The sequence below is a fragment of the Pyxicephalus adspersus genome, chromosome 12 (assembly GCF_032062135.1).
Source record: "Pyxicephalus adspersus chromosome 12, UCB_Pads_2.0, whole genome shotgun sequence".
Lineage (NCBI taxonomy): Eukaryota > Metazoa > Chordata > Amphibia > Anura > Pyxicephalidae > Pyxicephalus > Pyxicephalus adspersus.
Window position 1 is genome coordinate 1,749,421 of NC_092869.1, and position 16,886 is coordinate 1,766,306.

Genomic DNA, 16,886 nt, shown 5'->3' on the forward strand with positions numbered 1-16,886 from the left:
ACCCATTATGAGGGGTTCCCACCCTCATGTGCTGAGTTCCTGGGTCTGTACCCCTGCTGTACCCATTAAAAGGGGTGCCCACTATAACTGTGCTGAGTTCCCCGGTCTGTACCCCTGCTGTGCCCACTATGAGGGGTTCCCGGGTCTGTACACCTACTGGACCCATTATGAGGGCTCCCCACCTTCCATGTGCTGAGTTCCCGGGTCTGTACCCCCGCTGTGCCCATTATGAGTTCCCACCTTCACTGTTCCTGATGTGAAATCTTCAGGTTAAAGCAAATATTGACTCATTTTGTTTGCAGTTGTTTCATTGGTTCTCTGCAGTTTTATCTCTAAGTAGCTGCAGGCTGAGAATTGAACTTAGAAAAGGTAAAACCTAAATTTCTGCTCCTCCCTTTCCCGAGGGGTCCATACTGGTCAGTCAATTTCTCTAATCATGAAAATAATTGCAGCAGAACTGGAGGAAAACAATAGCAGGCCGGATTGTCTTGTAATTACATTCAGGTGAATTCTCAGTGATCAGCGAGACACAAAGTCGTAATGATAATGAGGAACTGTGCAGATGGGGGAGGGGAGGGGGTGTACTGCACATATATAACTGATATCTGGACGTCACTTCCTGTATATTATATACGGTAACTTATATCTAAGGCAATGATACATTGCCTAAAAGACCCCATGTATTTATTCTTTATTTGCCTATATGTTCAATCCGGGTTGACATAGTCCCTTCTAAGGGATTTATCCCTATTTTAAATTATTTAGTTTTATATATTCGTATTCCACTGTTATCCTAATTTAACCCTTCCCCATAAAATATATATATTTCATATGGAGAGCCGTGATGTCACTTCCTGTATAATATATAACATATTTAGGAAATGGTGATGTCACTTCCGGTATATTATATAACCTATATATGGAGAGCTGTGATGTCACTTCCTGTATAACATGGAACTTATATCTGCAGAACGGTCATGTCACTTCCCGTATAATATATGACATATTTAGGGAGTGGTGATGTCACTTCTGTGTATATGTCATAATATTTATTAATAATATTATTATTAATAATAATAATAATAATAATAATCAGGATTTATATAACCCCAACATATTAAGCAGCACTGTACATTAAATATAATAAATACCTTATATGTGGAGAGTAGTGATGTCACTTCCTGCAGTCCTTTGGTGGCGATATCAATGAGATTCACGAGGGTTTCTATGGCTACTGCCAGTAAGATTGGTAAATGTTTTACCATACTATATGATGTTACATCTAAAACAATTTGTTGAATTTAACGGATCATGAAATAGGATTTGTACAGAATTCATACTGCACACGTTAGTCCTGGTGAAGTCACATGATGAGGTCATGCAGACACAACAAAATATGCAGCCAATCCAATCACTAGAGACGGTGACATCACTGAGAATGCAGCCTATCCAATCACTAGAGACCGATGACATCACTGGGAATGCAGCCTATCCAACCAATAGAGACTGGTGACATCACTGGGAATGCAGCCTATCCAATCACTAGAGAGCGGTGACATCACTGAGAATGCAGCCAATCCAATCACTAGAGAGCGGTGACATCACTGAGAATGCAGCCTATCCAATAACTACAGACCGTGACATCACCGAGAATGTAATTTGCTGATTGGACATGCTGGTATTTCTCCTGAGATGAGAAGGATCAGTAATCCTTGTAGCAGGTGCCAAGTGTCTGTCAGCCGCAGTCACTCTCACCTGAACATTCCTCAAATATTTACATGTCACATTTCCATAGATGTAGTGTAGTCTGGCTGTTGGTTTGTTTGCTTAGAACTGAACCTTAAAGTTCCGCTCACAGAGGCCGTTCAAGGTGGAGAAATTTACTGTTAACTCTTTCGTTGGTGGAAAATCAGGGCCCTTTACTCGAAATCTGTGAAACCCCGAGTCCTGGACCTCCCTACAGACAACACTGCAGTTTGGCAATATACGGTGGTCTGGTACCCGCCCACTAGGCTATGATTGGACAAAGAAAACGCAAATACAAAATATTGATAAAAACATTTTTTTCTACCAGTCAGCATGTTCACAGTGTTAGACTGACAGCACTGCCCAAAACGGTGCAGCCTTTACTTCTCTGAGGGTTGCTGAGTGGGTTACAGAAGGACAAAATAATGACCAATTTATGTGCTAGAACTAGCTAATAATAAAAGGTAAAGTTCAACCTTTACTAGCAAACTTTGAAAGTTTAACTTAATGCTATTAAACCTTCGCACCCACTGCTTATGCATATTTTACCCATAATGCATTGCAGCTGGAATGACAATGCCATGGCCTGAGCTCACCTGCCTTGCAGCAGAATAAAGCTGATAAATTATCACTGTCACCACGCCTGTGTTTTTCCTATATTTCTCAATTACCAGAAGCCTGCTTAGTTCAGGGGCCCCGCTGCACAAATCATTTAAAATGCAATAGAAAAGCATTGCAGGAGAGATTTGGCTGTCACCACCTAGTGGACACAAGTGTGTATTGCACCATCTTCAAATAGACCTGCAGATATACATTATTATTATTATACAGTATTTATATAGCACCATCATATTACGCAGCGCTGTACAGAGTCCATAGTTGTGTCACTATTTTATTATAAGTGCAGCATGTTCAGTAATAGGTTAGTGTAATACTTCCAGGTATTTATCACATGACGCCCCCTGCTCCAGGAGGACACAGCCATCCTTCTTAAGGGTTGCCATTTTACCCCTGCACTAAAATAGTGCTCACAGATGACACAGGTATGTGTAGTTCATGGCTGTGACACAGATCAGCCCATGTTACAGCCTCTCCTTGTGATTGGCTAAATTTCTATATGGATTCCTATTGATTCCCAGAGCACTGTGGGTGATCTATAAAGATTGCTTTCAGACAGCCTCTCTGTGATTGAAAACTCAATCAGCTGCAACTATGGAAGGGGAGGAGCCACAGCTTTCATTCTGCAGTATATCTGCATATTTCTGCTTGAGCACAGTAAGTGATCATAAAGGAAGGACGCAACACTTTAATTTTGTAATAAAATTTACTAATAAAAGTTTATGGAGCTCCCAGAGACATGTACACATATTTACATAGAAATATTTCTGCCTTCTAGTCATCTCTTGTACAAACACATCATAAAAAATAGAACCGCTAGTCTGAAATGTCGGCGGATTTTAGGAAAATGCCTTTTGTGCATGGGAAGGGCTCCCTGGGACTCGGCATGGGATTAGCAAACTGCTCTGTAGGGAGCCCTCCAGTGGCCAGATTCCAAATGTTGAAGCTGAAATCCTCTGTGATGGTTCCCAACCTTCCTTATTGCTAGAGAGTTGTATAAACAGTATTTTTTTGCACTAAATTTAAAATCAGAAGAATAAATAAAATGTAACCTGTTATTTTTAGCCCCTCCTCCAGGGTAGGCCATGTGACATGCTTAGGATTTGGAATGACTCCGTGGCTTTAAATATGGGTGGGGATAGACACAACATGACTCCCAATGACATTAATGATGGGAGGGCATAGACAGCATGACTCCCAATGACCTTAAAGGTGGGCAGGCACAGACTGTATGACTCCCAATTACCTGAAAGGTGGGCGGGCACACACAGTATGACTACCAATGACCTTAAAGGTGGGCGGACATAGACAGCATGACTCCCAATGACCTGAAAGGTGGAGGGGCATAGAAAGTATGACCGCTAATGACCTAGCATGAGCCCAGTGACCTTAAGGGCCCACTTACCTCATTGCTGTGTGTTAACATGCGTTAAGCATGCTGAAAACTAATTGGCTACCTCTTCACCCTGGCATAATGTGGGCGGGTTTTAGACACTATATGACCAATGGCCTTGAACAGATGATCTAACTACAAGCTCCTCCCAGCTCTTGAGAGGCTAAAACATGAACAGGTTCTCTTCAGTGATTCCTAGAGCTTTGCTAGTTAAGTTTTCTTGTTTTGAGTGCGGTTAAAAGTCAACGCACGCTGGAAAGATGGACGTCTCTGAAAAATAAAAAAACGTAAAAGTCTTCAGTCCGGTCGGAAGTTGTTAAAACAACTCGCTGGGACCCTTTTATTGCTGCGTCTTCCAGTGCAATGCCGTCCCCTCTGAAAAAAGGTTCAGGTGACACTCTGGTGCAATTCCGACCCCTCCCAGAACATAGGTGGAGGTCAGGTGACACCCAGGTGAAAGGCCAACCCCTCCTGGGAAGAAGGTAAAGGTCAGGTGATGCAATGTGACCCCTCCCAGTAAGAGGCAAAGGTCAGGTGATGCCCCAATGCAATGCCAACCCATCCTGGATGGGAGGGGAAGGTCAGGTGATAACCTGGCTGTCCCCACGTCTCACTTCTTCAAACAGCCATCTTCCAGCTCATAAAACAGGACGTAGGCCTCGCTGGACTGCACCAGGCTCTCACTGATGGGCGTCACCCTGTGGACAGAGAAGAGAAGTCATTGAAAAATTCCCAGAATCCTCAGTAGCTGGGTGAGGACAGAGATAGCTGCAGGGCTCACCTGGAATCGTTGTAGGCGTGCCAGCCGGACGGGTCCTTGCAGTAGGCAGTGTAGTGACCGTAGTGGACGCTGCCCGAGTGGTTGCAGAGGGCGTACAGGTTGTACACAGGGCTCCCTGAAATCACAAATAAATCATTTCACATTTTCTGCCACTTTCTAAAAGGGTGACAACAGTCACCAGGAGAACAAATTCAATCATTTCCTATGCTGCAAGCATTAGATAGTAAGCTCCTCTGGCAAGGATTAGGGACAGTCAATCTGAAAGTGACTTTGCATTGTGATTGGTCCAATCGTGGCAGGTGACAGGGCTTACTAATGCTCCTTAATTCTGTCAAACGAGTTCTTGACCCTAATACGCACAGATCTCCTTTCGCTACTGGGGTCATCGGGACGTCGTGTAGCAGCAACAACTTTCACTGGAGCAACATAACGGAAACCTAAGAAAGATTTAGGTATTATAATCGCAGGCCACGCCTTCTGCCGACAACCCAGACCATACTCCTTGCTGACATTAGCTGGCAACATTTAAGACCTGCACTTACCCGCCTTCTCACTGGCAAACTCCTTCAAGTTGAGGCGGTGTAAGGGGAACTCGACAGAAACCGAACACTTCTTGATGGAAAACCTGGTGGTGGAGAAGCGGTTGAGATCTGCAGGTGTTAAGGAAAAACTTCAGAAGTTGTGTGACCACATCAATAACACCACCCCTTCCATACCGGGAACTGCTCGAAAAACTAATTATAACTGGCAGCTAATTGAACTACAGAGCGGTCCAGTTCCAATTACTGGAAAAAATGCTGACCTAGGCACCCTCCAGGGGTGACCAATTATATTGGAATATAAGCGGTGGAAAAAAAGGTAAATTCTACCTCTGGGTTGCAATATAAAAAGGATACGTAGGACAAGTATTCGTGGGAAGCGCTGGATGGTGAGCTTCTTTGTGCTTTTGGTTCTCTGCCGGCAACGATCGCAGATCTGTCAGAGGATAAATGCGGTTAGTCCAAAAATTCTGGTTCTGTCACCCCCTATATCTAGGTTACTGAGGTTTTCCTTGGTTCATCCTTCACTCCCTCAGCAGATGGCGCTCTTATCCTCCCGTTCCGCTCCAGGTTGTGGGCGGGCCTATTGTATCCTCACTTCTAATTAAGGACTGCTGGTCCTGCACTGTATGTGATGACGACAGATAGCCAGTGACCAATGCAAGACGGAAGCTGTTTTAATGAAATTGGTCACATGAAGGAGCTGTAGACCCCAAAGGCAAAGGGGTTGAGGGAGTGCCCCACTGCAAGGGCAAATTAGAATTTTTTTCTGTTCTGTATAATTAAGCCTCACCCGTATCTGTATTTGGTTAAGGTGCAGAGAAGTCACACCAGTCCCCATGCTGTTCTGAGATGGTAAACCTTTACAACCCATCCTTCTGTAGTACTGCTACAGCCATGAAGGAGTACAGAGCAGAGCCTAAAACTCACGCATAGCACCCCCTTAGGACAGGTGTTCTTAAAAGCATAACTCACCCTAGCTGACAAAATGTGCAATATGGGGCATGTAGAGGCCCATGAAGGAATGGTAAAGTGTTATTTTGGGGGCACACTGTATTTCCCTGAGCACTCAAGAAGCTCTCAATGCTGCCTATTGGTCTCAAGGGATAACTCAAGAGCCTGTACAGGCCATAGATCTTACTGCTCTGCCCGGTCAGGTGATAGTTAAGGTGAAGTTTTGTCAGTGGCACTCACAGGGGCCTTCTCTGAGTTCAGTTCCTCCTCCTTGGTAAACAGATTGAAGCAGTCGTACAGGGAGACCTTCCCGGCGCTGAAACCCTTCTGCGGGGAGAAGATGACAGACACAGGAAGTTGTATGAAGAAGAAGTCAGAGGTGACAAAGAAAACAATGCACAGGAAATAAACAATTCACACTTCATGAAGCCCCAGTTCCAAATATCAGCAAATCTGTAAATATATAAATCTGAAGCAGGTCTGAGAACGGGCACACAATATACTAAAAATGTCAGCGGCGGGCTGCTGGGGGCACACAAGGCCTCGTATGTCGGACCCCTGCAGATGATTAAAGGCAAATTGTCTACAATGAGGAATGTCTGATCCATTTCTTGGGGGCGAGTTCACCTTTTTCTTACCTTCGGGATGGGGAGGGAGAGATCGCAGAACACCTCGAAGGTCGGCGACCGGTAGCCACAACATTGGCACTTAAGGCAACTCTTTAACTGTCCGACGAACAGATCTGCAGAGACAGACAAGCAGATACAAATTGAACGTACAAAAAAAGATGGCAGCACGGACAGATTTATGAGAACCTGTGAATTACCTGGTGTTTCCAGATAAAGGAGAACATCTGAGCTACTATCATGTACCAGGGCTTTGGGCTCTAGCAACCAATCACAAGGCCTACACACTGTCACATGACAGAAGAAGCAATGACACCATTACCCTCAGCATCTAACACTGGGATTCTGGTGCTGACTGCAACGCTGCGGGGAGCCCTTAGCAAGGAATCAGGGTAGTCATGGCATCCTCACTTCAGACAGCTTCTTATATAATGTACAATACATTTCAGATTGGTGATTAGTTCTCACCCAGTCAATGGATGTTGCTAAATCAGATCTGGTCACATGATTAATGTCATGAAAAAACTTTATACTTGGGGATCAGCCAGGTGATTCTGCCATTGCTTAGTAATGATCCCATTGTAAATATAATAGTAATAATTATAGGTAAAGATACTTCTGTCATTGTACCACCAATATAGTCAATGCCAACTAGCAATTAGATCTCCACCAATAAACAGATCCCACACTCACCTACGACCTTGCTGTCCTCTCTCTCCAGGTATCTCTTCCACATCAGGTTGGCTCGCTCATCATCGCTGCGGAATAGAAATATTCATTACCTCAGAATCAATTGTTATTATTCCATAAACATTGCCCCTTCCCACCATCATCGCCCTCTTGTGGAGGTCTCAATATACAGATGTTATGTGGTATAAGGCTGCCTCACCCTGGTACACATATAAAGCATGGAAGCTCAGGGTGCAGCACTGGGGTCCCAATCTCAATGGAGTGTATATTAGCATGGCTGCTCGTACATTACAAAGCTACAACCATAACACCCTGTACATGTGAATGATCTCACATGAAGCTAAGCAAGGCCCGGGCCCAGGTAGTAGTTGTATGGGAGATCGCCTTGAAAGTGCTGTAATTAAGGTTCGAGTAAATGCGGGTGCCAATAATAATAACGATTAGATTCACAGCTCTGGTGTGGCCGATCGTCGTCTTTGAACCAGGAAAAAAAAATTCCATGCTTCAAAGGGAGCTCACCCTGTACGTCTCCTGCATGTGCAGGGACTTAATACAGAAGTCTCTTGCACTGCAGTGAATCATCAGCTCTCCCATTTAAAAGGAAAGAATATTAAAGTGTAGTTATGAAACAAAATATATATTCAGGGTTCCTCCAGAGGTTGCTAGGGGTTCTCAAAAGACCTGAAAGTTATTTCAAGGGTTCCCCCATAGGTCGAGTAGGGCTGACCTAGATTATGGCTGTCACTGACCACACGTGACTGTTTACCTGAGGGAGTCTTGAGGATCCACCGACACGGGACGCTTGGCATCAGAGAGGATGCTGGGAGCTTTCCTGCACTTGCTGTTAATTTCCACATGGATCCGGTCCATGAAGAACTTGAGGAATTCCTGAGCATCTTGCTGGCTGTAAGGAGGAGGAGCAAAGGTCACATGATGAGACTACAGCCTCGTACCTGGCTTCTTGCGCCAACACACCCTACAGGAAGTCTGCAAAAAATTCTGAATGCTGATTTATGTACTCAGTCACATGACCATGGGGTCAGGGGGATTCAGAAGACTGACTGCAATGTAGGTGAGGAGGCCAGGTATTTGTAACTATCCAGGGGGCCCCCTGCTTCTCAACTGCAGCACCTCTGAGTCAAACTCAAACTAGCAGTACTGGGCACCATCTCTGGGTAACAGAACCCAGGCTACTGATTCGATGAATCTGCACTCGTACATCGCAATTGAAGATCTCACCTGTACCCAGTAAAAGATGGAACGTATTTTTGGAACACCGCTCGTAGACGGGTCGGGTTTGCTGCATCCAGAGCCTCGGGGCTCCACAAAGAGGCGATGACATCAGCGAAGGCTGCAGATGGAACAATGTCAGGTTAATGTTTGAAAACAACCAATAAGAAAATACAGAGTGGGCTTCTTGATGACGACAACCCAATGGCTACATGTGGAAAGCTGGCTGGCTGTGCGAATCAGGAAGTGAAAGTTTTCTCCCGATTCCAAGATGGCGGCATGGAAAACAAGACGCTCTGCTAAGTGTTGATGCCATGTTGACAGTGGGGTGGTCGAAACAGCAGTGCCAGCTTCAACCACCAGAGGGAGTCCTAATTACTCAGCATTTGAACATTTGGCAGTGGATGGTACTCAACCACCCTATTCATTTCCTATCGGCAGCCACGGGTGAGGCTCTGCATCATCTAAATCATGGGCACAGTTTGGGCACAAGCATTGGCACCAGTGCTTGGCACCTTCCCATGGTGCAGCGGCGGAGGAATCCTGAGAGAAAATCCACCCCTATGACAGATATGACTTATCTATTTTTAGTGCAGAGGTAAGTGGATTATCTGGAAGCGCCCACGTGTTCTGTCCATATATAGACGATCAGGAATACCCGGACACACATATTAGATCCAAAGGGTAAAGGAGCCAAATGTTTCATGTGAAGCCAGTGACATCACCAGCTCTGGGGGATCAGATGGCCACCAAGGGGTCCCCATACATATAAAAAGAGAGGAGGTGAGCGGTCGTATGATTGGCGTTGTATTGGCGCACTGGGTAATCCCGGAGGGGTTTGGTGCTGCTCAGACATTGCAGGACAGCGTTCAGGAAACACTAAGAAGGAAATCACAGCAATATCAACACAGATTATACAAACATTGGAGGGGGTGGGGGAGGTGATCTGAAGAGGGATCTACCATCCCTGTGCTGCGTTCCTGGGTCTGTACCCCTGCTGTCCCCATCATGAGGGGCTCCCACCATCCCTGTGCTGAGTTCTCGAGTCTGTACCCATCATGACGGGCTCCTACCATCCCTGTGCTGAGTTCTCGAGTCTGTACCCATCATGAGGGGCTCCTACCATCATATGATGAGTTCTCGAGTCTGTACCCATCATGAGGGGCTCCTACCATCCCTATGCTGAGTTCTCGAGTCTGTACCCATCATGAGGGGCTCCTACCATCCCTATGCTGAGTTCTCGAGTCTGTACCCATCACCAGGGGTTCCTACCATCCCTGTCCTGAGTTCCTGGGTCAGTACCCATCATGATGGGTATCTACTACGATTTAGAATGTACCAGAAGAAGCTGCAACACAAAGATGTGGGTAGGAACCCCTCCTGGGAGGACAGGAGAACCCAAAGGTAGGATTGGAACAGACTTATGATCTAGGGCAGGATCCAAAACTCCATCCGCCAGGCCCTAACTACAATATTGAGAGCCACTGACCCTTTACCCCCCTCCTGAAAGTCAAACAGCCCCCTAAACAATTCCATACCGTGTTGCCCAAATTCCGCAGTCCAACATGGCCGGATCCGAGGATGGGAACACGTGGAGGCTGCAAGGGAAGAAGAGAAATCAGAAACAATTCGATCTGCAACCAATCAGAAGATTTGTCACCGTATGGCTGGGGGTTTAACGGAAGAGCTGTGATGGTCATGTGATGGGATATCCACTTGTTGTATTCTCTTGGATACAAATAATAAAAAGCTGCTCCAGTGCAAAGGCAGCATTTATCATAAACTGGGGGGACACAGTGCCTGGGAAAGAAGCCCTACCCCTAGGGGGCGCACATAATCTATATAAGGAATGAAGGGCTATTTCTGGAAGATTCTACCTCGCTGGTCATCAGAAGGAGCCCCATCATGGCCGTATGGACGACAGACTCAGAAATATCCAGCCCTTTCCCCTGAACTTCCTTCTTGTCGGCCAGCATGTACTGGAGTTTCTGGGGCAGCTGGACCAGTCCTGTCCCCTGCAGCCCGGGCATGGTGCGGCTGTGCGAGGGGGCCAACCCGTCCTGACTGCTCGCCGGGTGGAATGAGGAGGATTAAAGGGACAGCCTCTCCTCATCCTTCTCAGAGGATTGCGCCTGGGACTGTTGAAGGTGGATCAGCGAGCTCATCTCCCTGGGATTAATTAGCTGAGGAGTCACGCTGCTTTCTCTCCCCCCGGATGGGAGGGGAAGGTGCGCTAGGAGCGCACAGGGAGCGCAGCATGACCTTGGTAATGTACACACAGCTGTGTCAGCACGCAAACACCGACCAGGTGCGATCACACAGATCTCTGTACTGCGCTGCAGTATATGTCAGAGCTATATAAATGTATAATAATAGTGTGTAACTATGGGGGACATTAGAGTGTCAGCTCCTCTGTACAGAGACTGATGGGACTGGCTCAGTGTTCTCTGTACAGCACTATGGTATATGTCAGACTTATGGGACTGGCTCAGTGTTCTCTGTACAGCACTATGGTATATGTCAGAGCTATGAATTCAGCAGCGTTCAGGTTTCCACGTACCGGTGTAGCTGGTGTCGGTCGCCTCTCTTGCGTTTTGGTGCCGTTGACAGTTTGGGTCTCTGTGGTCGGTGAGCTGCAGGCTGGCTGAGCCCGGTTGGGGTCTTTTTTGGTTTCTCGCGGTGCCGGTTTGGTGGTACCGTTGGTCCGTAATGGGGTCACAGACACCGCGCTGGGTTTGTGCGACACCTCCACGGTCGGTAAAGAATTGAGTCGTTTTAGGGAGCTGCTCCTTCTCAGTACTGAGGGGTCCAATGGCGGCTTCCGACTTGAGGAGGCACTCCGCTCCCTGAGGGCCACATGTGACAATGCTCTGCCAATCTCCTCCACTTTGCTGCGGGCACAGCTCAGGTCTCCATAGCTGACCGATTTAGAACGGGACAAACTTCCCGGCCTGGGCACCAGAGGCTGAGGTGGCGGTTTGGTGGCAGAAGCTCCACCCCCGATAGGCAGCAAGTGATCGGCCTTCAGGGGCCCCCTCCTGCTGGAGGTCTCTGTCCGCTGGGTGCTGCGTCCCCGCTCCACCTTGATCTTCTCCTCCAGGACTGGAGGGGGCGGCAGAGGGCGCCGTTTGGGGATGCCATTGCTGAAAAGTGTGCTGGAGAAGGCCGATCGCTCCTGGCTGACGGTGCGGAGGGAGGTGAGGATTTTGCCGGAGGTCAGGGGCTGCGGGGTGACCAGGGGGTCGCGGCTTCGGCCAAACCTGGCCTCACACACCTGCGGCATGGCAGATCTGGCAGCGTCACGTACCCTGAGGGGGGAAAAACAAATAAATATTATATTGACCACTGGCTTTGCATTCTGGGTGACAGCCAATGGTGCGGCTTAACCTCCGGGATTTCCTAACACCTCCACAAATAAATAAATATGGCGTCGTGCGGGATTAACCCCGGGGCTGCCGAAGAAAATAACCCCGGTCATACAATGCAGGTGCCATACTTCCTGCTAACATGGGGGAGGGGTAAGCAGACCTCTTCAGAGAGACCACTGCTTCCTGCACAATGCTGGCTCAGGCTTTTCTATACAGAACGTTTTACATGTTCACTTCCCAGGCTGCACAGGGAAGGGTTAACCCTTTCACTGGGGATTATGGAAACACTCACCGGTGTTGGATATTCTTGTCATGCAGTCAGGTGAAGTGCAGGACGCCAGGTAGAGGCCGGGACTCCGGTGACGGGCGGCTCCGTTCTCTCCACACATGTATAGCGGGTGTCCATAGTCACCGTCTGTTAGTAAACCATCTCCTGCCAAAAACCAACATGGCGGATTAGGACTCACCTGTCCGTACCGCGCATGCTCGCTCACGCACACAGAAGGCCGCGAAGATATTAGAGCGAACCATTGGAGCTGAAGAACGGGGGCATGTTAAAAAAAAAATAGACCATAAAGCGGAGTAGGGGGCATATGACAATTTCCACGTTCTCATACTTGGCACTGCCATGATATAGCCGGATTGCATATGTCAAGTCTTGTATCAGAGAAGTCATTGGCTGGCTGTTGTCCCCTGGGGCATGTATCAGGAAGGTGATTGGCTGGTCAGTGTCCCCGTCATTGTTGTATTAATGATTGGCTGGTCATAGCCCTCAGATACTCTTTCAGTGAGGTGATTGGCTAATTGGGGCTCCCCAGCTCTTTTATCATGCCGGTGATTGGTTGGAATCTCTCCCTCAGTTGTCTTTATGTTTGATTAATCCTTTGCTGATCAGGTCAGGAATTTCCACTGCCAGCCATGGGCCCAGCTGTGAGATAGAGAGAAAAGGGTTATTCAGGGGCCACAGGAGCCCGATTCCATGACTCCACCCCCTACCAGACAAGGCCTGTCACACTGATATTACACTCACAGCAATCACTAATACTATCAAATACCCACTGTGCTCCAAGCTGGCAAACATTGAAAAGAAACATGACAAAAACATAAAGCTGGAGCTTTCCTGAAGTACGAGACAGTCACAGGTCCTCTTTAATCATACTTACCCCCAAGGCCATGAGATGGGCCAGGCCCAATTTTGGTACATTCCGCGCCCACAGGGGTTTGAAGTGTTCCGTCAGGCAGATCTTCCCCCCTCTATGGAAAGAGAAAATAGATATATTACATCCTGGTAGGTGTCTTCACTGTGGGCATGCTGGATTCTAAACATGCCATTCCCGGAGCTGGTGACCCCTGAAAATAATCATTTCCTGTCCCCTCTCCCGCATTGAAATAAGCATGCAGCCAGTGAGAACCTCAGGGAGCAATGGGAGTACATGTACAGTACAGAGTACAGTATGTAAACTCACAGGCTGCCACTAGAGGGAGATAGCACAACGTGTAAACCAAGAATGGAAATACGGTACAGCAAATCTGTAATAACATGAGTCAGTAGACATAGGCAGAGTTCCCCTTTATTGACTGCATAGCCTCCCGTTTTACCTGTACATTTTGGCCGTCTTCCCATCCAGCTCTGGTATGGCGATTTCAGGGGCCGTGGCTGGGTAGGTGACTGGAATCTGCACATAAAATTATCATTTGCAGATCAGAAACATTTGTTGTTACCTGCAGACGTCAGGTCCCAAATGAGAAGCTTTAACTCCCACTTCCTGTTCTGGTGACAACCCCTAACATTTAATTTCCTTTCCTGGTGACACCTCCACCCTCTCTGGTGATGTAGATGGGAGAAAAAAACTTGCCGATCTCAGTGCGCATGCGTGAGATTGGCAATTTTTATTCCTTTTTATCAAAAGGGTTCCTTCTGCACATGCCTGAGATGTTCGGGCAGAAGGAGCAGCCAGAACCTCCCGGCATGCGTGACGTAGGTATCCCAGGCTCTGCGCTACCATTCATTCTCAATCACATAGGGTGATACACTTAAAAAAACAAAGAATTTTTACCTTACATTAAAGGGTTTTTTTACCTTGCATTTAAGTCTTTATTGCCGTGGCGCTCAATACTTAATAGGAGTCCCTCCTGGGATACTTACGTTACATATCCCGGGAGGCTCTGGCTGCTCCTTCTGCGTATGCTCTGATCTCGGACAGAAGGGGCATTTTTCTCACGCATGCGCACGGAAAAGAAGACAGAAGATGGCGGTGCCCAGTGCTTCATCTGCGCCAGGCCGAAGAGAAATTCCAGGATGACAAGGGACTGAATGGTGGGAAAGACCGGCACCATCAGGGGATCTCGCATGTGATTGTTTTGTTTACTTACGCTTTAATAAAGCTTTCCCAAGTTTCAAAGAAAAGTTGGGTCTCAGTTTCCTTCTGTAAGTCCATTTCAAATAGTTTTTACAATTTAGCTAGAAGGAGGCTCATGGTGGTATGGTGGTGGGGGGGAGTGGGGGTGGGTCTAGCTAACAGTGCAAAATTGTTCTTTTAGCCACTGCAGAGAGAAGCAGCGCTAGGTGCTAAACAAACTCCTGAACTTTCTGCTACACCAAGGATCGTCTGTTCAGGGGTAAGAAGTTGTGAATATGGCTGACATCAAAAACGCTTTAAAACCGGGCATCCCCACAAGTTGTGGTAAAGAGTCGCATTTAAAACACGCGTCTGTCTGTCCCGTGGGCTCCTTAGGGGAAATTTAGTTTTTATGAAAAAGGCGAAAAAACATTTGTCAGTACTGCACCGCCGGTATAGCTTTCCGGGCCGCCCGCTACATCTGTAGAACCTTTGTCATGTGTAAATTGGGGAAGTGTTGCCGTTAAGTCAGGTCCAGGTCAGTTTCTAAAACAGTCTACACTTTATATAGAAGGGTAGACAAATATTTTATTTAAAAAGAAAGTAGACCCAAAAGAAAAAAATACACTTACCTTCAATCCCACAGTCGATCCCTCTGGAGGTTTATTCCATCCGGTCCCGCATCGTCCCGGCACCCATCTTCGGGCCGCCGCGCTAGGCACTGCCATCTTCTCTTTGTTCTCCTTCCTACGTCACCTGACCCAGGCACAAGATCGGGTGACATAGATGGGAAATAAACTTGCCGATCTCACTACGCATGCGTGAGACCGGCTATTTCTTTCCCTTATGGCAAATGGGCTCTCTCTGCGCATGCCCGATATGCTCAGCCATGTGCAGAAGGTGCAGCCAAGAGCCTCCCTGGATGTGTGATGAAGGTATGGGGGGGCTCTGGGCTCTGCGCTCCTATTCATTCTCAATCAATTAAGAGGGGGGTGCTGCCTAAAAAAACAAAATACTTACTTTACACAAAAGGGTTGTCTAACTTTTTATGTAAAGTGAAAATTCTGAGTTTAGTTACGCTTTTTTTTTTTAAGTGCAACGCTTATAAAAAAAAGTGCAGCACCCTCCTTTAAGTTATTATTTCCGCAGTGATCAAGACTGAATGGGAGCGCAGCGCTTCCTGGGATACCTACGTCATGTATCCTGGGGGGCTCTGGCTGCTCCTTCTGCGCATGCTCTGATCTCACACATGTGCAGAGAGAAGACGGTGTCGGCGCCTGGCTGAAGACGGGTACCGGGACCCAAAGAAGAAACTCCCCGACAGATCGACAGGATTAAAGGTGTTTTTTTTGGTTATTTTGGTTTTAGTTTTGCTTTAATATTTAGTAGAATTTGGAGATGGCCTTGGAAGGAGCAGAGGACGTAATAACACGGTATCCAGGGGGTTGTGCCAATTTTGAGGGGCCAATGCTCGGGCTACTCGCCAGGCATAAACTCGTGTCTGCCATGAAGGGGAATCTACTTTTCAGTTCTGGGAAAGAATAAGCCTTGTGGCTTTTTGGATAAATTAAAGCAGAAAAAAACTAAATAAAAATGATACTTACCTTTAATCCCGGAGATCCTTTGATGGCGCTGGACCTTCCCACGATTTAGTCCCACATCGCCCTGGGGTTCCTCTTTGTTGCCCCAAGCGCCAAAATCTTCATACTTAATTTCTTCTTGTCACCCGATGTCGCACTGCGCAGGTCTGTGATCTGGTGACGAAGCCGCTGTGAAGTGGATAAAAGAGCGAGGCAATCTCACTGCGCATGTGTAAGATCAGCAGCTCCTTCCCCTAGGAGGAAAAATGCCCATGTCTGAGATGGGAGCATGCGCAGAAGGAGCAGTCACAGCCTCCCGAGACGTGTGACGTGGGTATCCCAGGAGGCTCCACGCTCCCATTATGTCCCCATCACCACGGCGATAAAGACTTAATGGGGCGATGTTTCACCCTTTTTTTAAACAAATAGGGTGTTGCACTTAAAAAAAACACTAAAATTTTAACTTTATTGACAGGGGTTGTCTACCCTTTAATGTAAAGTAAAAATGTTGAGTTTAAGTCGCTTTAACACCTTTAGCTGCCCAGTCAGCTATCAGCGGAGGGAAAAGTTCTGGGCTATCTCCCTATTGCCCCCCAGTACAAGGAATAGAAAGGAGGGGGCATTAGGAGATTCTGCTTTACATAGGCAATGTCACAGCTGCCATTGTGAGATAGATATCCAGATCTGAATCAGATTGTACTGTGTAAAGACATGTGATGACCAATATAAATCACATTGTATGTGGCCAAAATAATGTGAACCCCAGCAGCAGTGCAGCAGTATCATATGATCCCCCTAAACACCAGCTGTATTTCGGAACCTCTGACACGCTTCTTGTCCCCGGGGGGCGTAATACAGCAGCGCACCGCCCTCTCCATTCACCTTAATGAGCGCCTGGTACTCCTCCTTCAGCCGCTGCACCCACAGCTCCTTGTCACGGGGGCTGGCCCCGGTTTTCAGCAGCGGGATCTCAGACACCACCCGGCGAGTAGCCTCATCCACCATGATGGCCGGTAAGGGAA

The 16,886-nt window shown here is 47.2% G+C and overlaps 2 protein-coding genes across 2 annotated transcripts; both read right to left on the reverse strand.

Moving 5' to 3' along the window:
- Window positions 1-3,051: 3,051 nt before the first annotated feature.
- USP21 (ubiquitin specific peptidase 21) lies at window positions 3,052-12,424 on the reverse strand. Its single transcript, XM_072429105.1, has 14 exons — window positions 12,238-12,424; window positions 11,138-11,885; window positions 10,116-10,175; window positions 9,344-9,456; window positions 9,020-9,030; window positions 8,587-8,698; window positions 8,114-8,251; window positions 7,351-7,415; window positions 6,670-6,773; window positions 6,272-6,358; window positions 5,435-5,513; window positions 5,081-5,188; window positions 4,539-4,653; window positions 3,052-4,455 (listed from the first exon to the last, which is right to left on the reverse strand). The coding sequence occupies exons 2-14, from the start codon at window positions 11,858-11,860 to the stop codon at window positions 4,368-4,370; spliced, it is 1,803 nt and encodes a 600-aa protein (XP_072285206.1). The 5' UTR covers window positions 11,861-11,885; window positions 12,238-12,424; the 3' UTR covers window positions 3,052-4,367.
- A 178-nt stretch (window positions 12,425-12,602) lies between these two features.
- On the reverse strand, window positions 12,603-16,886 carry UFC1 (ubiquitin-fold modifier conjugating enzyme 1). Its single transcript, XM_072428662.1, has 4 exons — window positions 16,662-16,886; window positions 13,545-13,632; window positions 13,109-13,199; window positions 12,603-12,873 (listed from the first exon to the last, which is right to left on the reverse strand). The coding sequence occupies exons 1-4, from the start codon at window positions 16,867-16,869 to the stop codon at window positions 12,802-12,804; spliced, it is 459 nt and encodes a 152-aa protein (XP_072284763.1). The 5' UTR covers window positions 16,870-16,886; the 3' UTR covers window positions 12,603-12,801.